The 26,443-nt window shown below is 39.4% G+C and overlaps 2 protein-coding genes across 9 annotated transcripts in view; one reads left to right on the forward strand and one right to left on the reverse strand.

Moving 5' to 3' along the window:
• Positions 1 to 7,670: 7,670 nt before the first annotated feature.
• On the reverse strand, positions 7,671 to 14,693 carry LOC119742839. Of its 8 annotated transcripts, none has more exons than XR_005272906.1 (7): positions 14,280 to 14,348; positions 11,501 to 11,702; positions 11,359 to 11,389; positions 10,812 to 10,960; positions 9,353 to 9,561; positions 8,331 to 8,521; positions 7,671 to 7,740 (listed from the first exon to the last, which is right to left on the reverse strand). XR_005272906.1 is itself a non-coding variant. In XM_038219039.1 (3 exons), exons 1-3 carry the CDS (start codon positions 14,678 to 14,680, stop codon positions 9,530 to 9,532), a joined length of 315 nt encoding a protein of 104 aa, XP_038074967.1. In that variant the 5' UTR covers positions 14,681 to 14,693; the 3' UTR covers positions 9,359 to 9,529. The 8 variants fall into 8 exon arrangements, 2 of the variants coding, with proteins under 2 accessions (XP_038074967.1, XP_038074968.1); XR_005272907.1 differs by having other exon boundaries at positions 11,359 to 11,429; XR_005272904.1 differs by lacking the exon at positions 14,280 to 14,348 and adding an exon at positions 14,479 to 14,613 and having other exon boundaries at positions 10,812 to 11,389.
• The window catches only part of LOC119742838, a 30,327-nt gene continuing 18,567 nt past the window's right edge, over positions 14,684 to 26,443 (forward strand). The window contains exons 1-3 of the mRNA XM_038219037.1: positions 14,684 to 14,769; positions 19,196 to 19,380; positions 23,920 to 24,077. Coding sequence (XP_038074965.1) covers positions 19,227 to 19,380; positions 23,920 to 24,077 — 312 coding nt within the window. The 5' untranslated portion in view covers positions 14,684 to 14,769; positions 19,196 to 19,226. The remainder of the gene's footprint in view (positions 14,770 to 19,195; positions 19,381 to 23,919; positions 24,078 to 26,443) is intronic.

Genomic DNA, 26,443 nt, shown 5'->3' on the forward strand with positions numbered 1-26,443 from the left:
AATTTCGTAACCACTAAAAGTGTGAAATTATGCTTAGTCCAATGGTATGGACTGTTGACTTGAAATCTGAAGGTTGTGGGTTCCAATCCAGGGGGGAAATTATAGATTTTAAAATTTATTTCTTTTTGGGTAAATTGAAACTTGATAGTTATTTCGTAACCTTTAAAAATTGTGAAATTAGGCTTAGTCCAATGGTACGGACTGCTGACTCGAAATCTGAAGGTTGTGGGTTCAAATCCAGGGTGGAAGTTTTAGATTTAAAAATTTATGTCTTTTTGGGTAAATTTAAACTTCATAGTTAATTTCGTAACCACTAAAAAGTGTGAAATTATGCTTAGTCCAATGGTATGGACTGCTGAATCGAAATCTGAAGGTTGTGGGTTCAAATCCAGGGTGGAAATTTTAGATTTTAAAATGTATTTCTTTTTGGGTAACTTGAAACTTGATAGTTATTTCGTAACCTTTAAAAATTGTGAAATTAGGCTTAGTCCAATGGTACGGACTGCTGACTCGAAATCTGAAGGTTGTGGGTTCAAATCCAGGGTGGAAGTTTTAGATTTAAAAATTTTATGTCTTTTTGGGTAAATTTAAACTTCATAGTTAATTTCGTAACCACTAAAAAGTGTGAAATTATGCTTAGTCCAATGGTACGGACTGCTGACTCGAAATCTGAAGGTTGTGGGTTCAAATCCAGGGTGGAAATTTTAGATTTTAAATGTTTTTTCTTTTTGGGTAAATTGAAACTTGATAGTTAATTTCATAACCTTTTAAAATTGTGAAATTACACTTAGTCCAATGGTATGGACTGCTGACTCTAAATCTGAAGGTTGCGGGTTCAAATCCAGGGTGGAAATTTTAGATTTTAAAATGTATTTCTTTTTTGGTGAATTTAAATTTTATAGTTAATTTCGTAACCACTTAAAGGTGTGAAATTATGCTTAGTCCAATGGTACGGACTGCTGACTCGAAATCTGAAGGTTGTGGGTTCAAATCCAGGGTGGAAATTTTAGATTTTAAAATTGATTTCTTTTTGGGTAAATTGAAACTTGACAGTTATTTCGTAACCTTTAAAAATAGTGAAATTAGGCTTAGTCCAATGGTACGGACTGCTGACTCGAAATCTGAAGGTTGTGGGTTCAAATCCAGGGTGGAAATTTTAGATTTTAAAATTTATATCTTTTTTGGTAAATTGAAACTTGATAGTTATTTCGTAACCTTTAAAAATTGTGAAATTAGGCTTAGTCCAATGGTACGGACTGCTGACTCGAAATCTGAAGGTTGTGGGTTCAAATCCAGGGTGGAAGTTTTAGATTTTAAAATTTTATGTCTTTTTGGGAAAATTGAAACTTGATAGTTAATTTCGTAACCACTAAAAAGTGTGAAATTATGCTTAGTCCAATGGTTTGGACTGCTGACTCGAAATCTGAAGGTTGTGGGTTCAAATCCAGGGTGGAAATTTTAGATTTTAAAATTTATTTCTTTTTTGGTAAATTTAAATTTGATAGTTAATTTCGTAACCACTAAAAAGTGTGAAATTATGCTTAGTCCAATGGTATGGACTGTTGACTTGAAATCTGAAGGTTGTGGGTTCAAATCCAGGGTGGTAGTTTTAGATTTTAAAATTTTATGTCTTTTTGGGTAAATTTAAATTTGATAGTTAATTTCGTAACCACTAAAAGTGTGAAATTATGCTTAGTCCAATGGTATGGACTGTTGACTTGAAATCTGAAGGTTGTGGGTTCAAATCCAGGGGGGAAATTATAGATTTTAAAAATTTATTTCTTTTTGGGTAAATTGAAACTTGATAGTTATTTCGTAACCTTTAAAAATTGTGAAATTAGGCTTAGTCCAATGGTACGGACTGCTGACTCGAAATCTGAAGGTTGTGGGTTCAAATCCAGGGTGGAAGTTTTAGATTTAAAAATTTTATGTCTTTTTGGGTAAATTTAAACTTCATAGTTAATTTCGTAACCACTAAAAAGTGTGAAATTATGCTTAGTCCAATGGTATGGACTGCTGAATCGAAATCTGAAGGTTGTGGGTTCAAATCCAGGGTGGAAATTTTAGATTTTAAAATGTATTTCTTTTTGGGTAAATTGAAACTTGATAGTTATTTCGTAACCTTTAAAAATTGTGAAATTAGGCTTAGTCCAATGGTACGGACTGCTGACTCGAAATCTGAAGGTTGTGGGTTCAAATCCAGGGTGGAAGTTTTAGATTTTAAAATTTTATGTCTTTTTGGGTAAATTTAAACTTCATAGTTAATTTCGTAACCACTAAAAAGTGTGAAATTATGCTTAGTCCAATGGTACGGACTGCTGACTCGAAATCTGAAGGTTGCGGGTTCAAATCCAGGGTGGAAGTTTTAGATTTTAAAATGTTATGTCTTTTTGGGTAAATTTAAACTTCATAGTTAATTTCGTAACCACTAAAAAGTGTGAAATTATGCTTAGTCCAATGGTATGGACTGCTGAATCGAAATCTGAAGGTTGTGGGTTCAAATCCAGGGAGGAAATTTTAGATTTTAAAATGTATTTCTTTTTGGGTAACTTGAAACTTGATAGTTATTTCGTAACCTTTAAAAATTGTGAAATTAGGCTTAGTCCAATGGTACGGACTGCTGACTCGAAATCTGAAGGTTGTGGGTTCAAATCCAGGGTGGAAGTTTTATATTTAAAAATTTTATGTCTTTTTGGTAAATTTAAACTTCATAGTTAATTTCGTAACCACTAAAAAGTGTGAAATTATGCTTAGTCCAATGGTATGGACTGCTGAATCGAAATCTGAAGGTTGTGGGTTCAAATCCAGGGTGGAAATTTTAGATTTTAAAATGTATTTCTTTTTGGGTAACTTGAAACTTGATAGTTATTTCGTAACCTTTAAAATTGTGAAATTAGGCTTAGTCCAATGGTACGGACTGCTGACTCGAAATCTGAAGGTTGTGGGTTCAAATCCAGGGTGGAAGTTTTAGATTTTAAAATTTTATGTCTTTTTGGGTAAATTTAAACTTCATAGTTAATTTCGTAACCACTAAAAAGTGTGAAATTATGCTTAGTCCAATGGTACGGACTGCTGACTCGAAATCTGAAGGTTGTGGGTTCAAATCCAGGGTGGAAATTTTAGATTTTAAATGTTTTTCTTTTTGGGTAAATTGAAACTTGATAGTTAATTTCATAACCTTTTAAAATTGTGAAATTACACTTAGTCCAATGGTATGGACTGCTGACTCTAAATCTGAAGGTTGCGGGTTCAAATCCAGGGTGGAAATTTTAGATTTTAAAATGTATTTCTTTTTTGGTGAATTTAAATTTTATAGTTAATTTCGTAACCACTTAAAGGTGTGAAATTATGCTTAGTCCAATGGTACGGACTGCTGACTCGAAATCTGAAGGTTGTGGGTTCAAATCCAGGGTGGAAATTTTAGATTTTAAAATTGATTTCTTTTTGGGTAAATTGAAACTTGACAGTTATTTCGTAACCTTTAAAAATAGTGAAATTAGGCTTAGTCCAATGGTATGGACTGCTGACTCGAAATCTGAAGGTTGTGGGTTCAAATCCAGGGTGGAAATTTTAGATTTTAAAATTTATATCTTTTTTGGTAAATTGAAACTTGATAGTTATTTCGTAACCTTTAAAAATTGTGAAATTAGGCTTAGTCCAATGGTACGGACTGCTGACTCGAAATCTGAAGGTTGTGGGTTCAAATCCAGGGTGGAAGTTTTAGATTTTAAAATTTTATGTCTTTTTGGGAAAATTGAAACTTGATAGTTAATTTCGTAACCACTAAAAAGTGTGAAATTATGCTTAGTCCAATGGTTTGGACTGCTGACTCGAAATCTGAAGGTTGTGGGTTCAAATCCAGGGTTGAAATTTTAGATTTTAAAATTTATTTCTTTTTTGGTAAATTTAAATTTGATAGTTAATTTCGTAACCACTAAAAAGTGTGAAATTATGCTTAGTCCAATGGTATGGACTGTTGACTTGAAATCTGAAGGTTGTGGGTTCAAATCCAGGGTGGTAGTTTTAGATTTTAAAATTTTATGTCTTTTTGGGTAAATTTAAATTTGATAGTTAATTTCGTAACCACTAAAAGTGTGAAATTATGCTTAGTCCAATGGTATGGACTGTTGACTTGAAATCTGAAGGTTGTGGGTTCCAATCCAGGGGGGAAATTATAGATTTTAAAAATTTATTTCTTTTTGGGTAAATTGAAACTTTATAATTAATTCCGTAACCACTAAAAAGTGGGAAATTATGCTTAGTCCAATGGTATGGACTGTTGACTTGAAATCTGAAGGTTGCGGGTTCAAATCCAGGGTGGAAGTTTTAGATTTTAAAATTTTATGTCTTTTGGGTAAATTTAAACTTCATAGTTAATTTCGTAACCACTAAAAAGTGTGAAATTATGCTGAGTCCAATGGTATGGACTGCTGACTCGAAATCTGATGGTTGTGGGTTCAAATCCAGGGTGGAAATTTTAGATTTTAAAATTTATTTCTTTTTGGGTAAATTGAAACTTCATAGTTATTTCGTAACCTTTAAAAATGGTGAAATTGGGCTTAGTCCAATGGTATGGACTTCTGACTGAAATCTGAAGGTTGTTGGTTCAAATCCAGGGGGGAAATTATAGATTTTAAAATTTTATTTCTTTTTGGGTAAATTGAAACTTCATAGTTAATTTCGTAACCACTAAAAAGTGTGAAATTATGCTTAGTCCAATGGTACGGACTGCTGACTCGAAATCTGAAGGTTGTGGGTTCAAATCCAGGGTGGAAATTTTAGATTTTAAAATTGATTTCTTTTTGGGTAAATTGAAACTTGACAGTTATTTCGTAACCTTTAAAAATAGTGAAATTAGGCTTAGTCCAATGGTACGGACTGCTGACTCGAAATCTGAAGGTTGTGGGTTCAAATCCAGGGTGGAAATTTTAGATTTTAAAATTTATATCTTTTTTGGTAAATTGAAACTTGATAGTTATTTCGTAACCTTTAAAAATTGTGAAATTAGGCTTAGTCCAATGGTACGGACTGCTGACTCGAAATCTGAAGGTTGTGGGTTCAAATCCAGGGTGGAAGTTTTAGATTTTAAAATTTTATGTCTTTTTGGGAAAATTGAAACTTGATAGTTAATTTCGTAACCACTAAAAAGTGTGAAATTATGCTTAGTCCAATGGTTTGGACTGCTGACTCGAAATCTGAAGGTTGTGGGTTCAAATCCAGGGTTGAAATTTTAGATTTTAAAATTTATTTCTTTTTTGGTAAATTTAAATTTGATAGTTAATTTCGTGACCACTAAAAAGTGTGAAATTATGCTTAGTCCAATGGTATGGACTGTTGACTTGAAATCTGAAGGTTGTGGGTTCAAATCCAGGGTGGTAGTTTTAGATTTTAAAATTTTATGTCTTTTTGGGTAAATTTAAATTTGATAGTTAATTTCGTAACCACTAAAAGTGTGAAATTATGCTTAGTCCAATGGTATGGACTGTTGACTTGAAATCTGAAGGTTGTGGGTTCCAATCCAGGGGGGAAATTATAGATTTTAAAAATTTATTTCTTTTTGGGTAAATTGAAACTTTATAATTAATTCCGTAACCACTAAAAAGTGGGAAATTATGCTTAGTCCAATGGTATGGACTGTTGACTTGAAATCTGAAGGTTGCGGGTTCAAATCCAGGGTGGAAGTTTTAGATTTTAAAATTTTATGTCTTTTTGGGTAAATTTAAACTTCATAGTTAATTTCGTAACCTTTAAAAATGGTGAAATTGGGCTTAGTCCAATGGTATGGACTTCTGACTCGAAATCTGAAGGTTGTTGGTTCAAATCCAGGGGGGAAATTATAGATTTTAAAATTTTATTTCTTTTTGGGTAAATTGAAACTTCATAGTTAATTTCGTAACCACTAAAAAGTGTGAAATTATGCTTAGTCCAATGGTACGGACTGCTGACTCGAAATCTGAAGGTTGCGGGTTCAAATCCAGGGTGGTAGTTTTAGATTTTAAAATTTTATGTCTTTTTGGGTAAATTTAAACTGCATAGTTAATTTTGTAACCACTAAAAGTGTGAAATTATGCTTAGTCCAATGGTATGGACTACTGACTCGAAATTTGAAGGTTGTGGGTTCAAATCAAGGGTGGAAATTTTAGATTTTAAAATTTTATTTCTTTTTGGGTAAATTGAAACTTAATAGTTAATTCCGTAACCACTAAAAAGCATGAAATTATGCTTAGTGCAGTGGTTCAGACTGCTGACTCTAAATCTAAAGGTTGCAGGTTCATTCCCACACTGGGAATTTTAGATTTCAAAATTTTACTACTTTTTAGGTCAATTGAAACTTTAGTTAATTTTTTAACTACAAAATAGTGTGAAGTTGTGCTTAATCAAGTAATACGGACTGATGACCCTAAATCTGAACTTCTGAAGGTTGCTAGTTCAAGTTCCACAGTTGGAGTTTTAGATTTTAAAATTTTATTAATTTTGAGGTCAATTGAAACTTTATATTTTTTTCAAGTTTGAAACCAGTCCACACTTCTAGTCTAGCAAAAGCCAAAAAGTAAAAAAGCAAATACTTTTAGCTTGAAGCAAATAGTGAAAGCATTTGCTCTCATTTTTATTCATGCAAATAAAAGTTATGCTTAAAAATACGTAATAAAAAAAAGAAGCAAATGCTAGTTTTTATACATATGACCAAATGTTTCAATGTTAATCATAATTGCATCGTATATGTTTCAGTAATAGATATAAAGTGTTTGAGGACCTACGTGGATCTGTTTGGGCCTACAACGACGCCCATTCACTGAGCGGATTCGGGATTGCCCATCGAGAACTCGAAAAGATAGGAGAGACCAAGGCCAGTTGCTTTGGTAAAATTTTTCATTCAGGTAAGACAAACTTCCATGAAGACTCAACTCATTAGTTCAAGTCCCCCCCCCCCCCCCAACTAAGCCCTAAGACAACACTGAGTGTACACTGTTTACAAAATATGTCCGGTTTCATTTAGTTAAGTGGCTTTCAGGCTGTTAGTTCTCCCACGTTTTAATAGTGGCCCCTGATTTGACATTTGTCTTCAAACATTCTTTTGTCAAAGCCATCGGGGCAGAATATTTTTGGCATGCTGTTGGAAAGAATCAATTTTCAACTTTTGTTCTTGTGAAAATCCTGTTGCGTGACATCACAGCCTGTGTTGTGATGTGGATGAGTTCTACCTGATTGATAAACGTGACCGACTCAGAGGTGTCATGTCTTGGTGACAGTCCCTCGCTTGTCAGTAGGTACAGAATGTCATTTGGTGTGAACGTCCTTTATATCCAAAGTCAAGGAGTCATGTCCCACAGTATCTCCGGGGTTATCCACGGTGTTGCCGAGCGGCTCCGAATCCTCCTCAGACGTTATCGTCATGACAACTGTCTGCTCCATGTTCCCAAGGGTGCCCTCCGAGGACGACATCATGGACATGTGTGAGATGTCCTGTGATTGGTCAGCCAGGTCTGGTACCAAGACTGTAGATTCAGCTGCAGATTCCTCGGGGGCTGATTTGGATAATGCGCAGGCCTGAGTGTACAGCCGTAGCTGTGCTAGATGGTGGTGCAGCAGCTGGGTGTGCTGCTCAGATATGTGTTGCAGTAACTCTTGCAAAATGGACTGGTTCTCGCTGTCGTTGGTTAGACGTTTCATCAAACTGGACGTGTGAATCATGGACAGCTGCTGCTTGAGTGACGTGTTTGTGTTGGACAAATACTCAACCTGGAGAGCAAGAAGGATGGGCAGAGAAATTATTTGTTTACAGATGGAATTTTAATAGACCAATCCATTAGGCTCTGCCCCATGATGTGTAACCAATCACAACCATGACAATGCACCCCAAAGTCTGACATTTATGCACTTTATGATGTGTGCAGTTGGAGCATGAATGCTTAAGAAAGCACATGTGTTGTTGCCCAGTTATTTAGTGCAACTAGAGTATGAGTGAAACCACGAATCCTCTACACAAGGATAAACTACACATCTGAGCTTGTGTACAAAATGTGTGCAACGGTTTGTCTGCATTTATCATAAGCAGCGTCAGCGCATAGAACAACGTAGAACGTGTAGAAAATGTAGAGCAATGACAACAGTGCACACCATGATCGCCCACAGCCATGACAGCTGGCATCCTAACAGAAATCTGACCACTGAAAGAACGCAGTCGCATTAGTGTGCCTGCATTAGTTCTGATCAAGGTATGTCCCCCCTCCCACTTTTGAGAAGCGATTGACGTCCTTGGTACCTGTTGCATGCAGGGAACAAGATCCAAACTCATTCTTAGACCAAGACCAGATGGAATGCCCACTCACCTTTGTACGAAGCCTTTCTATAGTGCCTTTCATCCTGTGCTCTGTCTGGGCCAACGTGGTCTGCTCCTCCTCAAGAGTCTTCTCCAGACTTTCCTTCTCCTGCAGCAGCAGCGACAAGTTGTGCTCTGTGTAGCAAGTCTCGTCCTCCAAATCCTCTTTGCTTCCTTCGTCTGGTATTTCAATAAGGACAACTGTTTACGAGAGGGAAAGGTTGAGCAATTATCCTGGATAATGATTCCTGTAATAATGAAAGTCGGTCATCAAAAGGTCACTCCAGGTGTGGGCTACACAAAGAGGGGAAATGATGGGAGGAGTTTATGGAGTAGAAAGGTCGACATATATGTTGCGCTTGAATGGGACAGATAATATGTAGCGGTAAAAACAGGATAAAGGCAAGAAAGTCCCCAATGATGCAGTGTGTCAAGAACATGTAATTCCTTGTAACTGGGTGCAAGCAATCACTCACTTTTTCAAACCTTATTCCTAACAAATTCCAATATTTAATTAACTGTTGAAGTCAGCTTTCAAAATGTATTGCCACCCTGACTTATTATATTTTTTTTTTGCTTAAAACCTTCGAGTCTTCCAAAATTCAATCAACTTAAAATAACGCCAGTGGCACACTCTTTGCACCTTTAAATTCCAATTTGTAAAATCCACTGGCAATATTGGCTCTCACCCACCCCAACCCCCTTAAAAAAATGCTGAATTTTTGGTGGTTGTTTTATTTATTTTTTAAACAAGTGCAGGAGTGAAGACAACTATATTAAACATGCTGTTGTCTACCCATTCCCTTCTTTCATATGAATTCACGATATATCAATTGAAAACAAAGTTGGGGGGGGGGGGGATGGGTTGGGGGGGGGGGGAAGAGTGCTTCCTTGTATCAAATGCCTCCCCCTTGGCTTTTTGGTCAGCTTCTTCTAATTATCCTTCACTGCTGGTGGCATTATCCACCTTAACCTCTGGGTAGATGCTGAAGGATTCTTGGAGGGTCAGGGTTAATATTCTTACCATCTTACCTTCCCCATTGGCAGTGCTCTGGCTCGGATCATTGATGCAGGCATACTGGTACTCGATTTGCGGCTGCTGCCCGTCAGTCTGCTCATAGCCCCGGGGATGATGTGTCCGTCTCCGATGGCTGCTGTGACTGGGGGACTATGAGGTGTGTTACCAGGCTGGCACTGTTGGGTGCTGGGTCAGTGTATGTAGTGAAGATCTAGTTGACATACTGGGTAAAATGGTGGAGTGAAGTGGTTGAGGATGATTCAATGAGACAAAACCTGCAGGGTTGCAAAAGATTCAATTTACACCGCAAATGTACAAGGAAAAATTAAAGTTCAAACTTAATTATTTTGAAAGACCCTAAGTGTTGGCATTTGATAAAATCCACCAAAATCCTTGTAAACCACCATACCTGCTCACAAGGTACATCAATTTCAACTGATTAAATTTATTTCATTGTTTTGGTTTTTTTTCATGCAGATTAAAGGGGACCATTACATTACAGCAACGGCACACTCAGTTGTCTTGAAACAGCACTGAAACTGCGAAGGTTAAAAAAAATAAGTGCATTTTCAAACAGTTTGAGCCAAAAAGGTGTCTCTAATCATTCTCAAAAGAATAAATACTCGAGTCAAATGTTTGATTAGGAAATTTATTTCAGAGAGTCTTTAAAGCTATAAATAAGTCCAATGAGCTCCGGAATTCAAGCATCAGGAATTTACAACATTTTCTGAGTGAACCATGGTAGTTTACCCACCTGTGCCAATGTTTAATAGCTTATCACTGTTGATGCAGTTTAAAGGGAATAAAAGTATGCTTGGAAGGTCTTAATCACTCTGTTTAAAACCGCTTGGAGTCGAAGGCGATGGTATTTATCAGGACCCAGACTCCAAGCGGTCTTAAACTTAAATACCGACCAAGCACATATTTATTCCCATTCATAAATACCTATTCGGTCAAAAAAATCCAAACCTTTTGGTAAAAAAACCTGATTTTGCTCAACAAGTTCACTTCATGTTTTTTTAACACCCCTCTATAGCTAAATAATGGAGTGTCCAGCTTGCGAGTAAGATGTTAACATCTCCTTTTTTGGAGATAGGCACACGCGTCGCACATACTGCGCGATGTCATGCAAAACGCACCTGGGGCGTTGCGTTGTGAATTTAGGACTATAAAATACTGACTCACTGGTAGCATTGCACATGCCTACGTGAGGACCAATAAAATGGAAAGAGGCACTGGATTTCATAGGAGCCAAAATTTCAAGTGAGACTGGAAAAGAGTTGAAGACCAGCCAGCCATGTCTTTATCATCCGTTTAAGACCAGCCACATAGCAGCTTCTCGACCAACAGGAATGGATAAACTGCCATAGGTATTTATGAATTGTGGTTTACATGTATTGTACGTGCAGTCTGATGTGCCCACTGGGATAAAATGAAGTACATGATTGTAAAATTGACCATGACATACAGTACCCGAGTAATAACTATCTGTATTGTGGTCTCTGGATTACGGAAGTGTTGCTGGTAGTGCTTCATAGCCTTGTCCCTCCTGCTGAACCCGTTGTGACAATGGTAGCAGTGCGAGTGGGCACCCTTGAAGTATTTCTGCTCTTGGGCATGGCCTGTGACAATTGAGTCTATCAAACACTGGTATCTGCTATTAAAGAATAACCAGCCCAGGTATCTGTCACTTTCATAAAACTTCCACAAATGCCACTATCTTGTCCTGCTGTCCACTGCCTTCAACTTATCTTAATTAACCCTCTGCCACATGCAGCACAGTGCATCAGGTGGAAAAGTCTGGTGCACTTTGCTGCATTTCAGCTATCAACACTGTCAGTGCATTAACAGCCAGTTCTGAAACAATGAGAGCTAATCCCATTGAACAATGCCTCAGTTGTATCCTGCTGCGTTCGAGGACCACAGACTCAGAGGCAATTTGGCCTTCAGACTTTTGACCTGATGGATCTTGCTGCACTCGGCTGGCTTGTCACTTAGACAAGTGTTGCATTCAACTCACATGGACCTTAAAAGTCATCTTGTAGCACGACCTGTGAAGAGAAAGTGAAAAACATTGTCCTTTGGCTTAACCTAAAACATATTTCTTGGGATCCAGTCACATGTATGCAAGCGCTTGGTCTTGTTCCCAAATGCAAACTCACCCCCAAAGTTGATGCCTTTATCCACGTGCTTGACCCTGTAGTGCGCCTTGAGGAGAATCTCATCAGTGAAGAGACTGTCCTGGGAGCAGAATGGACAGTGCAGATGCGGAGCCTTCATCAAGGAGTGGCTACACTCCCTGTCTGTGCATTGTATGGGTGTCCAGTCTGCCTCGGCGCCTTTCATCCGCACTGATGGATGCGCCTATAGTTGCGAAAAAAAAAACATGAGAAAAACTGTCAAGTAAACATGCATGATGTAAAAAAAAAAAATGTGAATGTATAAAACGGCTACGTCAATAAAATCAGTAGAAAATCTCATTTTCTACTCAAATCCAAATCTTCAAAGCAGTTTTCAACAAGGACAGCAAGGAGGTTCGGATGCGGTTAGGTATGGGCAGATCCACTCTTCGGCAGTGCAAGTATCTGCGCTCTCCCCACGTCAGCCTTGAGGTAAAGGTACAGCTTGCTTGGGCCCTAGTCATATCAAGGGTACTGTATGGTGCCACCACCCTGTCGTTGAAGGCAGCAGGCGTCAAACGCCTAGACAGTTTTGGCCGAACCATTTGGCGTCACCTACTCAACATCAAGTGGCAAGATCATGTGACAAATGAAAGACTGATGGAGATGATCGTCGACCGGTGGTGCTTCAGCAGTAGCACTGTGATGGAACGAAAGGCAGCATGGTTGGGCCATGTGGTCCGGCATGGCGGCATGGCGGCAGCTGTTGTGGATGGGATGTCAGTGGGATGTCGTCACTCCGTGGGCCGGCCAAAGATGCGCTGGGTGGACAACATCCCTGAATGGTCTGGGTGTGACACCAAGGAACTGAAAGCAGCAGCACTGGAAAGACGGGCTGTGGTGGGAGCGGCGCCAGTGATCCCAACTGTGTATAATTTGAAGAGGAGACCACGGGCAAATGCCTATGTCTAATTAATGAATGAATGAGTTTTCAAAGTGGTAGTTCATAAAAACCAGGCATAAAACATTTAACAAAGAAACCACTCGCAGATGGGATCTCTTTTGAGGCAGTGGAAGCGGTTTCGTTGGGAGCCAACAGTCACCTCGGAAAGAATGTTGCAACCTGACGCTACTTCAGCGGTTGTGTAAAAAGTCTATGGAGAGTCCAAAAAATTCAGTATTTCCTAACAAAATTGGAAATGTTTCCCAGTCCCAGATTCATGTTTTATCATATTTGCAATGACTGACCTTCATTGAGTTGATATATGAGGGAAAAAGCAGCATCAGGTTGCAACATTCTTTCCAACACCTCTGATTCTGAACAAACACAAGGAAGTGATGTAGAATAGTAGGGAGTACTGAGTACTACCCTAGCAGTCACTCCTAGAACTATGATGCTCCGCGTAGCGAAGCCTCATGGACAGAGAACCTCGCAAAATTGTTTGCTACTACAACACACCAACTAAGTACAAAAACGTTCATCAAAACATAGACATTTTCTACAGAACCGCTGCACAATTTGCCCATAAACTCCATACAATACCTCATGACATACGCACGTAAGTTGCGCCTAACAAACATCGCTGGATTCCGTCGGTTTTTGGGCCATAATGATGAAAAAATATGCCCTTTCCGCACTGAGCCAACCTGACTCTTGAAACGTGTACGCAGATTTGATCGATTGATGATTTTCTGTTCGCTCGGAGCACGCTGCAAGCAAATGATACGCTCATGCGTACAAGTGCAAGTACCGCTCCCCCGCAGCGTGCTCCGAGCGAACCGAAAATCAGTGATCGATCATTATCTTTGTGCACGTTTCTAGTGTCAGGTTGGCTCAGTGCGGAAAGGGCATATTTTTCATCATTTTGGCCTAAAAACCGACAGAATCCACCGATGTTTGATAGGCGCAACTTACACGAGTATCCTCGACTCACCATAATTGAGGCAGATAGCGCGTGTTGTCCAACGCAAATTGAATGCGAGTGCGTCAAAACATATCCTGGTCGTTTTGGTGGACTGACGATATGTCATGAGGGATTGTGCTGCAATTAACCATTTTGTGGGGTTCTGTGTCTATGCGGCTCCGCTCACGCGGAGCATCATAGTTCTAGGAGTAACCGAATACCGTAGCAGCAGCCATTCAATATTCATTGTGAAGTGTCCGGAAACTGGAGAATTTTACATTTTGCTTTCTTAAAATTACTTTTGCGACGAGGTGTCCAACTAAAGAATATAAACAATTGGTAATCCTTACTTTTAGGACCCCGTTCCTATATAGGAAGGGAAAGACTCACCAAAACAGCTGACTAAATGACACTTAATATGTTTGGCGCAGCAGATAAATTGACCTCCGAGTACGGAACTTTTCCTGGTTTAAGTTTGTGGAAAGAGGGCAGGGCTTTGATTTTAGAGGGAAATTGAGGGGTAAAAGATGACGATGACAACCAGAAAACAGACTCAAAAACCAAGATGGCAAACGTGAAAGCTTGATGCAATGAAAGCTTGATGCTGATTGGCTGACAAAAAATAAACATCTTAATTATTTTTTTTAGCAGCCAATCAGCATCGGGCTTTCATTATGTAGGGCTTTCACGCGTGTTGGAACTACAACATGCATGTCTGACTGTGAAAAAAGGTAGGAAAGTCACATTTTTTTGAAAGTGCTTTCAAAACTAGAAAAAAGACTGCTTTAGCCTGCAAAAGTCAATTGGTACTGGACAGTCATCTGCAAAAGTCAGTTTTGAACAGAACTTGTAAAAAATAGAGGTGTCCTAAAAGTAAGGATTACCAAACAATTTTCCACAATCTCTTGGGTACCTACCACATAGATAGCCATTTTCAATAACTCCTTTGTCTTGAATAATCACATAAATTGGGGGGGGGGGGGGGATTCAAGGGGAAAAACTCACACCCTCCAGAAAAAAAGAAAACATGGGTTTAAAGGGTTTCTGAAAATTCGATTCATTCCCAGTTGCGGCTTTGTCTACTATAATTATTTGAAGATTATGAAATTTCCTCACAGCTACTCAGAAAGCGTCAGTTGTCAAATAAGAATAGACAAATAGGTATTATTGGGCTTCCGTTACGGGAGACGTATGCGTCTCGTTAAAAAAAAGAAGGATGCCAGTTCAGTATATGAACCTGAAGCAGTTGTGAACTGCGATGGAGGCCGATGTTTCGAAAGAGCTTGCATGCCCATCGAACGACACATGAGGGCAGCATTCAACAACATAAACACGCGACTGTACGGCGCTGTCTTCCGAGTGGCCGAAACTGTACCTGTTGTTACCTTTGCCACTTTCTTATTACTGGTACGTCAGTATTACTAATTTTATTTAACCATTTAATAAATGGTAACATTAATTTGGTTGTTTATATTAGTTATTGGTGAAATCTGCATTATAGTATTTAGTGAAACGTCCAACTTGTCCAAGAAGTCATAGACGTACTGCGTTTATTGTATAGCGTGGCATCCATAGCCACGCACGGAGCGCTGAATCGCAAGGCACAAACCGCGCAGGAAAATCGTGGTTTCTATCCCAAAAATCCTTTCAAAATTGCAAAACGGGTGTCATTAGAACTGAGGAAAAACTGCTTTGATTGTAAAGGTGATTTTTGAGCAATAAAAAAAAACACTTCTGACTCCAATATGACCGAAACAAAACAGGGGCCCTACACTTCATGATCGCCGTAATTTTTCCCTAAATGACCTAGGCCTATCTGTATCAGCCGACTGAAAGTGATATTTTGTCCTAAAAAGTCTAAATTAGCAGTGACAAATTTTGAATTTTTACCGAGAAAACACTTACAAATTTTCAGAGCAGTCCCATAGGGTTTGTGCACAGTGTGACAGTGTGACAAGTGATGGCCAGGTATGGGAATCTTTCCCAATTAACATCAAAGGAAAGATTCCCATACACTGTATTATGGCCATAACTTGCCACCCTGTGCACAAACCCTATGAGACTGGTCTGAACATTTCTTAGTGTTTTTCTCAGTTAATACTTCAGTATTTTCCTAGCTCTACTGAAAGGAACGCTGGAACTTCGGTACGCATTTTCGTAAAAATTATTCACATTGCCAGGTTCATGGGCCGGTACGTATGGTCAACCTAGCCAACTGTGCAAACTGCAAAATGACACGGTTCCTGTGCCGTGCTGACCGGCCAATGTGGCCGTCCGTTCCCGGTGACATTGTTGCAGTTTGCCATTTTTCAACGGCATTAGAGACTTACTTGCAAATATTACCGAACTGAATTTTTACACTCTAAATATATTTCCATACCAAACTGTGTATTTCTTGCTATTTTATTTTTGATTTTACGGATGATCCTGCAGTTTTCTGATGAACCATTGCACTGCCCGAGAAACGATTGCTTGTCTGCAGTCCATCATGAATCGATGATGATGTCAATTCAAAAAGTCATAGTCAGTGATTTCGAAAGTTTACCTATGGCAAAAAGTCGGATTTAGTGATTTCAAAAGTTTACCTCTGGCAAAAAAAAAAAAATACCTTTAGGTTTCTTTAAGATAATGTAAACTTTTAGAATTGATCAAATTAGGTTTTGCCCTTCACCGACGTATAAACACTGTATACTCAGTCTGTTACCTCCCGAGTGAAAGTTGGGAAAAATCAAGCCGGTGGGACTCGAACCCACGATGTCCAGTGCTTTCTAGTGCAGGTGTCTTACCACTCGACCACCGAGCTAACGGGATCTGTTGGCCGGTTTGATTTGAACTTTAGCAGCGGGTACCGCATTAACTATTTATTGCCAAATCACCCAGTATTGCTGTTCCAATGTGCAAGGAAACAGATCATCTCGTACCTTGGGCAACTCGTACCTTGGACAACTCATACATTTAATGTGACATCATTATGCCAACTCGTACCTTGGACAACTCGTACCTTCAATAAAGACGTCTCGTTCCATTACGTGTAAGTCAAGTCGTACTGAATCAATTAAAAGTACAGACTGCTCTAGTAATATGTGTTTTAATTTTGGTTATTAGACTTCGCAAGAAAACGAATGCAGGAATTACTTTGACAGTCACCATATGTGAAGATGAAATGGTTACTCTCTCCTATTCATCTCAACATTTATTTCCATATTTTAAAGAACTTTCAGGTAACGGAAAGATTTCCATATATGAAGTTCACTAATTTTCCTCTGTATTGACTAACAAGCCCCCAGATAGCAATTTCTCGTCATCAAAGTCAATTTGAGCATTGAAAAAATACAAGCATTTTCTTAGAAAACACTTAGAATTTTTCAGTCCAATCTCATAGGGTTTGTACACAGGGTGTTGAGTGAACTTCGTATATGGAAATCTTTCCCAGGTAACTATATAAAAAGGTCAAGAAACGAATGTTTGTTAAAAATATGAGATTAATGATTATGTAAAGACACAACTGAAAAAAAGTAAATTTAGAGAAAGTAAATCTTTAAATTTGCTTTCTCTTATTTTGTCTCTGTTTAATTCTTTGCTAAAGCTCGTTCTGGATGAGAACATCATAAGCTTTGAACTTGCTACCTTGGTACTGGTGCACACAGAATGCGCATCGGGCACTGAAGCATTATAAAAAAAGTTTCCAAATATTCTTGAAGTAAATTAACTAACGCTTCTTGGCAGCAATAATCCTTCTGTTTACAAAAAAGGACCACCCCACCCCCCCAAGAAAAATGTACTTAAAGAAAACAAAATAAAAGTTTTCAAATATTCTCTAAAGGGTACAGTCCATCATTTGTAAATTGTGTATTTTATTCGTTTGAAGCAACAAACACGCTCAAAATCTAAAGAAGGGTACTGAACAACTAACCTGATGAAGTTTCAGCTCAGCTTCAGTGTTGGAGACACGTTCTCACTGAGCTAATTGCAGCTACACAATGTCACGCACTGATCTGATGAATTAAAACAACCGCGCGAGCATGTGCATCGTGTCAACGCTTGCGCGTACTTCGCCAACTAAAAAAAGGAACTACTAACGGAAATTTCCAACCATGTGCCTTTAGATGCATCGTTGGAAAGGCCTTCTTTCATTGATTTCTTCCCAATGACCGCATGCCAGAACAAATAATTTCACAGGGAGTTTTTGTCCCCTTACTATCTTTCAACCAAGTAGTTATTCAACACTAAATATCGTTTTGGATAGCTGCAAATGATGGACTGTAGCTTTAAATGATCACTTAAACTTCTTGGCAGCAATAACAAAATATTGAGTGCATACATGTATGTACATGTACATGTATATAGCCACGTTCATGGGTCTATATCAAGCCATATCTTATTTTTCTTCTGAAAACAACATAAGAATGTATACATGTCATCAATAGCAGCCCCAATGCAGTATACAAGGTAGAAAAGCCACCAAAATCATAATTTTTTTCATATTTTAGTATAAAGCATAAATAATGAAATGTCTTTCCTGAAGAGAGTCAGAGCATACTGACCGGAACGTCGAGTTGATACCTCTGGTGCTTTTCAGAACCATTCTCTTAGTTGAGAAGCCTCAACTCTTACTTAGAAAGCATAATTCTGTTTCAAGTCGACCAAATGCTTCGTAAATGATTGCTGCATGGTTTGAAGTAAGCTTAATCTCATCTGGGTTTGGATAATAGGGGAAAAGGGAAAACTTTAGTATTTGCCAAATTTCAAGGCCTCCGCCAATTTTCAACTGCTGGACAAAAACTAGATGTGCCTCCAGCTCTACATGTCAAATTCGTGATGAGCATTGGAGCTGGAGTTTCTCATCTCCATCTTGTATTGCAAGTTTTCAATACCTTAATATTTGGGACTCTCATAGACAGTATTGAGAGTCCCAAATGTTTGGACAACTATTGGAAGAGTTCCACATCTGGACATCACTTGACACCCGGTGCACAAACCCTAGGAGACTGGTCTGAAAAATTTGAAGTGTTTTCTTCATAAACGTTTCAATATTTTCCCTGCTAAATTTGACTTTTAAACATGTCATCCGTTTCTGATGGCTGATAGGTCACTGTGGGGAAATATTAGTGATGTGCATGCAATATGTATGGAATTCTTCCCCAACTATTTTTTCCCCAGCAGTCAGAAAATGACGGAGGCCATGAAAAATTGCCTCAACTGAAATTGTCCTTTTCCCCGATTATCCAAACCTAGTTGAGATTAAAATGATTATTTTGGTGGCTTTTCAGATAGAACCGTCGCGTCGCAGCCGTGTTGTGGCGACATTTACAGCTCGCATCTCATACTGGTATGGTATCCACATATACATCGCACTGCCTAGAGACATGTACACGATATGGTTACCATACTATTTTCAGGTGCACGTTGTGATTTCAAATTTTGACCCTCCCCCTAGATATCCCACTGGTCATAAGGGCAGATCCAGAACACAATTTTTGGGGGGGGGCCAAAAAAAAATTTTGTTCCCCCAAAAAGTGGGTCAAAAAATTACGGCGTGGGGTTCGGGGCCCGCTTAAGGGCCCCGAAAAATTTTGGATTCTAGATGCTCTGTGGTGCGATCTGAGGCAATTTCTGACCACTTTAACCAATTTTTTTTTAGGAAAAGATGGTGGTGTACTCATTGCCTGCCTTTATTGCAATGTCACATTAAAAAAAAAAAAAATTGGTTTCGTTTTGGGGGGGGGGGGCCATGGCCCCCTTTGGCCCCCCCCCCCCCCTGGATCCGCCCTTGACTGGTCATGGCTTTTAATAGTATACAACTGCTGTATGTGCAGTTTCTTTATATTTCCAGTGTGTTTTTGGTCCAACGTAGTAACACCAAAATGGATGAGAAGCAGGGACCAACTTCTGATGATGTCCCAACTGGGGAGGTAACGTCAACCACAGTTACAGAGGGTGATGTTGTCAAGATGCCAACAGATGTGGCCATCACTATGGATGCTATTCCCAATGAAGATGAGGAGGACAAATCCAAAGGTGACTTGTTATTCTTTTACATGGTGAAGACGTTTGCTCCTTTGCCAGGTCAGCTAAGTGTAATCCCATTCATGTGATTTTGTCCATTCTTGCTTATTGGAAACTTAACACTTTAACCCAGTGAAATTAATTTTGCTGCAAAATAGTTTAGTTGCTTTCCAGGTAAGTTTTTTAAATTGGGGGAATGAGGGTTCAATTTCATAAAAAAAATTGCACCTTTACTTGGTACTTGGTACTTGGTGGTTATCCTGAATACTCCATGTGGAAGTCTAGCAAGGAGGCCTTGGGGAAGTGGAACTAAATTAAATCCTTAAAGGTGTTGTGGTTTGGGGCGTCTATGGTGTCTTGAGGGAGCTTGTTCCATTTCCGGATAGTTCTGGGTAGGAATGACTGCATATAGATGTCTGTCTTTGCTGCAATTTCTGTGAACTGGTAGTTGTGAATTCTACGAGCTGGTGCTGGTTTGGGGACTATGGATGATGAGTTAATGTGAACTACATGTATGTTGTGTATTATTTTAGTAGGTAAGTAGGTAAGTTCGTTAATTTTCCTTCTCTCTTCCAGTGAAGACCAGCCTAGGGTTGTCAACATGTTGGTCACACTGCTCAGTCTGGAACAATCTCGCATTACGAAATGAGCAGCCCTCATCAGTTGCACTTTTTCCAGGAATGTTATGTTATTAGCTATGTGAGGGTTCCAAGCAATGCTGCCATATTCTAGGTGTGGTCTGACTACTGCTAAGTACAGCTTTTCTTTGACTGATCTGGATGCAGAATGAAAATTTATTTTGATGAAGTTCAATATACGACTTGCTTTGGAAGTGGCATGTGCTGCTTGGTGATTCCAACTTAGGTTATTCTGAATGATTATTCCCAAATATGTCATGTTGGTTTTCTCTACGAGGTTGGATCCTAACATGGTGTCGTTAGTTTTGCCGGGGGCCCGCTTCCCGGAGATTCACATGATGTTACATTTGCTGGAGTTAAATTTCATTCCCCAGGTTTGCACCCAGTGAGCCAAGTTGTCCAGGTCTTTTTGGAACATCAGTTCATCAGTTGATGAGCAGATCTTCCGATATAACAGGCAGTCGTCAGCGAAAAGGCGAGTTGTGCCAGTCACCGATTTGCTGATGTTGTTGATGAAAAGTAAAAACAGGTGGGGGCCAAGCACGGTGCCTTGTGGTATGCCACTGTCGACACTTTGCCATTTCAAAGATTTTCCATTTACCACAACTCTTTGTGACCTGTTGGTTAAGAATTCCCTGATCCATCTCTGTGTTTTTCCCCTTATCCCGTAGTAGTCTAATGTTTGGACCAGTTTTTGATGAGAAACTATGTCGAATGCTTTGGAGAAGTCAAGTACTGCCATGTCTGTGGTGATTTGTTACGAGTTGGGATTTGCAGGACAGGCCTTTACGAAAAGCATGCCGGTTTTCGTTCAGGATGTCGTGTTCCTGGAGGTGTTTCATTTATTGGCTATCAATGATGTGCTCTAATAACTTAAAGCAAACAGAGGTCAACGACACAGGTCTGTAGTTTGCCGGGTCTGCACGAGAGCCTTTCTTAAAAATGGGTGTTACGTTGGCTTTCTTCCAGTCAGATGGAAGAGAACCCAGGTCAAGTGATTGTTGGAATATGAATGCGAGTACTGGGGCAACTTCATTGGCAGCTAGTTTCAAGTTGAGCGACGTCAGTAACTTGAGGACTCCTCTAACAGACACGGTGATGTTTGTCAAGTCTGGGTAGGGACTCGGTGGTAGAACTGGCTGCACATCGGTGTCATCCCTGCTGAAAACACTACAGAATTAATCTTGTAGGGTTTCAGCTTTTTCTTGGTCAGATGTGATATTTTTCCCGTTGAGTTTTAGAATCTGAACCCCTGTGTTGTCTTTACGAGTGCTGTTTATGTAGCGCCAACATTTCTGGGGGTTACCTGTAGATGTAGTTTCTTGTAAATGTGTGCGTTTAGCCCTTCGGATTTCGCTGTTCACTTGCTTTTGCAAAAGTTTGAATGTAGACCGCTTGTTACTGCCTTCACATAGCTGCGCTCTTTCTTCCTGCAGCAACGGATTAGGACAGTAGTGAGCCATGAGGGTCTAGAATGTCCCTGGACTGGTTTTTGTGGTACTAATTCGTTAGTTTTCAGCCTGTCCCTAAAAATACTCCAATTTGCCTCAACTGTTCTGGTTTCTGGAGATGACTGCATGAATTCGGTCTTAAGCTCGAGGACAGATTTTTTCAGCTTGGATTCATCCACGTCATTCCACTTGAAGATGTTCCTAGGGGGCCTGACAGAGCGAGGTGCGGTGATGTTTATGTCAGCTAACACTGTTGCGTGATCACTAATTCCGGAGTTGCTGTAAACATTACAAACCAGAGTTGGACGTGTGGTGAAGAGCAAATCAAAGATGTTATCTGTTCCTGTAACTTGGTCTCTCCTTGTAGAAAAATTTGCCTTTTGTTCGAGATTGTAGTCATCTTCGATGTTGATAATTTTGGATTGAATACCGTTTGCAGAGAAAGTACATGTACCAGTCCTTGAGTTCCAAAGCATGCCCGGGATGTTGAAGTCTCCTCCAAGAATGATGAATGGGGAGTTTACCTGAGCCTGCAATTTACTCAGACTTCTGTCTAGGTTTTCTAGAGATTCTGGCCTGTAGGAGTCGGGGGCTCTATAATATGCAGAGATGAAGATGTCCTCTCCTTTCGGCTTGAGCGGTAGTTGGCACCAGAGTAATTCACAACCATCTTCAGAAAGTTCAATGGCTGAGAAACCATCCTTAACCAAGATAAAGACACCTCCGCCACGTCTGTCGTTTCCTCTGTCCTTGAACCTTTGTTCAACTGTCAAACTTGTGAATTTCTGATGAATGAATGAAAAGTTTACAAAGCCATTCATATCTTAAAACATTCATTCTTTTATAAAGCCCTGTCCGCACTGGACTTTTTTTGGTCAAACTTACCGAGACTATGGGTACTTTTCCTGTTTTAAGTCCAGTGCGGACAGCCTAGGACGTTTTCCTCTTAGTTACTTTTCCTGAGTCCAGCGGTTACTTTTACTGGCCAACTGCTGCCCAGGAAAACTGACCACGCGCCCAGGAAAATTGACCAGGTCACTTTTCCCGAGACGATAAGTCCAGTGCGGACAGTGCGAGTTGGTAAAAGTGGCTCAGGAAAGTGACATCCGGCCCGAGTGCGAGTATCATGCATACAGAAACAGCACGATCCCACACGTGATGTGGCCGAACATTTTGTGGAAACACGTACGCTGCGGTGTGTCAAGTCCGAGCGGTAAAAGCTTGTTATAAATATATTTTAACAGAGAATACATTCACAGAAAATATCAAGATCACCTTCTGGGAAATACTTTGCAGTCATTCTTTTTCTCCACCAATGTTTGTTTTGTATTTTCTACGATCCAATTTCGTCCTGTTACGCCGTGTAGTCTGCATGGCACCGTACGTAGGCCGCAGTCCCTGGTTCCGGTCCTACAGTGTACATCATAGCTTTGATTCTGTTAGCATGCGGTGGGAACCAGCGATTACCGATGGAACTGCTGCCGCATGGCTTCGATGTCGTCCATCACAAATGCATCAGAATAGTAGGCATTTTCGTCAAGATTTATCGTGTCAAGATGAAATAACATCGTATGTTACGATTTATTGTGCATTTTAATGGTGTGTGTAATATTATACTGTGCGTATCGGGGGCTGAAAAAAAATGTGATCGCCATTTTATTTCCTGTGCACGTGACTGTGACAGCTCGGTCACTTCTCCCACACGGTCTGGGTAAAATTTCCTGTGTCGAAAGTCCAAGTGCGGACAGTGGTCACATTTGACCATTTCTCATTTTACCATCGTCTCGGTAAAACCTTCCAAAAAAAAATCCAGTGCGGACACGGCTTAAGATGGAATTTTGCGTCGTGAGTGATTTTTTTCCAAATTTCACTCGGGAGGTACCACACTGAGTATACAGTGTTTATACGTCGGTGCAGGGCGAAACCTAATTTGATTCATTCTTTTGTTGATTAATACAAAGCCCATTAAAAAAGGCAAATAAATATATCACAATATTATGAGGCATCAATAAAGTATCAAGTATCAGAAAAGCATACTAGTTCAAATACCAGAATGGTGATAGTACATAGCATTATTTGTGCTTGGCAGTTTTGAATTACGCACACAACAGCAGCTTGTAGAAATTGGTCATTTTTGGGAACCGTCCAAATTAAGATATTTATATATGGGTTTATCTCTTACTTTACAATGAGGTTCATATTTTAAAGCATTAATCTTTTTTCAGGTACTGTGTACAATTGTTGTACATCTATATTAACAGTATTCAACTTTGGGATGTTTCTTATTCAAAATTTGCAATTCATTGATCTGTTTGTCAGTGTGAACTGATTTTGTTGTGCAGTGTCTCACTTAAAAACTCATAATTAAACTTACAAATATCTCATGCTTAAAAAAAAATCAAAGTAAACTTATTTTCTCTGATTGGAGTTGGTCTTTTAATTTGTTTGTTTTTGTGCATCAGGTCTTGACCCACAAGATAACCATTCCACCAGCACCTCTGACGTACCGATGACTGGGGCTGCCATGACGGATCCTTATCACTATCTGACGCAACAGCACTTCACCTCAGAGATCTTCAAGATTGAGATCCAAAACCTCCCAAGATATTTTGGATTTGCGGTGAGTTTGCTCTCTATGCTTTCAACTCTCGATAATGATAATACAGTTTGTGCTCTGTTAAGAGTTCATAATGTTTTCCATGGTGAAGATTTCTCAGGGTCTTTTTGTAATTTTGTTTAACAGAATTTAAAGGCAATTGGATGAATTTCACTAAAACCTGGAAATATCCTAGCCTCATGTCTATATGAAAGTAATGGTAAACTGCATGTACATGTAGAAAGTTGTAATCTTTTTTCCAGTGCACTTTTTACAATGCCCGTACACTTTAATAGTTGTTTCTTCTGTTGCTGTGATATCGCTCTAGGTATTTCACATTTACAGCTTTGTGATTTTCTGTGTAACTTGTGAAACTAAAAATCATTGCATTGCAGTTTGTTGTTAAAGTATCTGACTGACTGCCTGTGCCTCGTGCACAATGAACAAACAGTCACATCAACCTCAACCAGAACACTTTGTAACTTTCCGTCCTTAAACAGCAGTGACACTGAAGTTCCAGCTCATGACATCACTGTATTGCTCATGAATATGGAACTTGGCACTTTCTTAAAAGTATTTTAAAGCCTGGAGCATCGTAACCCTTCATCAACTAAAAACCTCAAAATCTGTTTTAAACACACTTTAAATATCTGCAGTGGAAAATGTAGGGTCATACTGTACAAATGTACAAATGTAGATGTTTGTGCCAATTCATGTATACATATTTTCACACAGACAAAGTTTAAAAACAAACATGCTCATTTAAACGCACACAAAAACCTCATTTAATGTGTACATAAGTATGCAGTTTTGTAATCCATTTGCCTAGACGATCATTTCCAAGTATTTCTGAACCAAGAATGTAAGATTTGCTGTGATCTGGCAGATGCAAGATAGGCGCAGACACAAGTGGCGCTTTCAGCGTGCTCAATGCATGTTCCTGTGCCTCTTCCCATTTCACATGATTTGGTTTTCCTTTCTTAGTCAGATCGGAAAAGTTCGGAATGAATTTGCAGTAGTAATTAACAAGGCTTATAAGTGATCGAACTTCCTTTTTCATTCGTGGACAAGATGCATTCAGGATTTTTGTGATCTTTTCCGTCTGTGGCTTTACAACACCGTTTCCTACAATGTGCCCTAGAAAATCAAGGAAATCATATCCGGCCATAATTTGCCTTGCGCAAGGGGTTCAAAACATCTTGAATTGTTTCGATGTGTTGTTCCCAAGTATCCGTTTATATTAGAATATCATCAATGAAATTCACGACATGCTGTATGTTTTCCAGCAATTTTCTCATCATGCGTATGAAAATAGCCGGTGCATTTACCGTTCTGAAAGGTAACAGAGTGAATCGAACTATGTACTTTTTGAGGAGATTTGGGTGAAATGTGTGTGGCTTACTGTTCAACTCAATACAGTTTTCGTGTTGTGCAACTTTTCGTAATACAGGAAATGGCCCTTTCCATTGCATGAGTCATTTGTTCACGTCAGTTGGCAGGACAACTAATACTTGGTGACCGGTATCAAACTTTTGATCTCAAGTACGCGCGTCGTAGTATTTCTTATAGCTAGTACTGGACTTCGCGAGTTCTTCTCAAGCTAGTTCGCAAGTAGACTCTAGCCGTTCACACAAGTCTATGACATACTGGTAAGTTGTCTTTACCTCTTTATCTAATTTTTCTCCAGTCCATAACTCTCTGAGGATAGTAAGAGGACCTCGTACTGAACAACCGTACTGTACATGAGCTCAAAGGGAGAGTAGCCCGTGCTCTCTTGTGGAGATTCTCAATACGCGAACAACAGCGCAGGGATATACCGATCCCAATCACGCGGTCTCTCACTGCACATGCGCCTTAACATTCGTTTCAGTGTACCGTTGAATTTCTCAACAAGTCCATTACAGATTGGATGGTAGGGTGTAGTTTGCAGTTGTTTCATTGACATAAGTCTGCCTATTTCTTTCATTAGATCGGAGGTGAATTGTGCGCCCATATCTGATAGCATTTCATTTAGATCATTGGAGTGAAGATTTCAAACAACGCTTCCATTACGCGTTCTGTTTCAATAGGGCTACGGCTTCCGAATAGCGCGTTGCATAGTCGACCAAAGTCAGAATGTGAATTGGTCCTATCAAGTCTACGGCTACTCGTCTAAACGGCGTATCAATTAAAGGTATTCTACCTACATGTAGAGTAACCGTGCCGACACGACCTTTCGCGACCGTTCTTTGGCATATGTCACAGGAAACGCAGTATTTTCTGATGTCGCCTTGCACGCCTGGCCAAAAGAAATTTGCAAGTACGCGGTCTTTTGTTTTCTTGATACCAAGATGCCCTGCCATGGTGGAATTGTGTACATGCTTCAATACCATAGAGTGCATTTTCTTTGG

Source organism: Patiria miniata, unplaced genomic scaffold (genome assembly GCF_015706575.1).
Source record: "Patiria miniata isolate m_02_andy unplaced genomic scaffold, ASM1570657v1 HiC_scaffold_6, whole genome shotgun sequence".
Lineage (NCBI taxonomy): Eukaryota > Metazoa > Echinodermata > Asteroidea > Valvatida > Asterinidae > Patiria > Patiria miniata.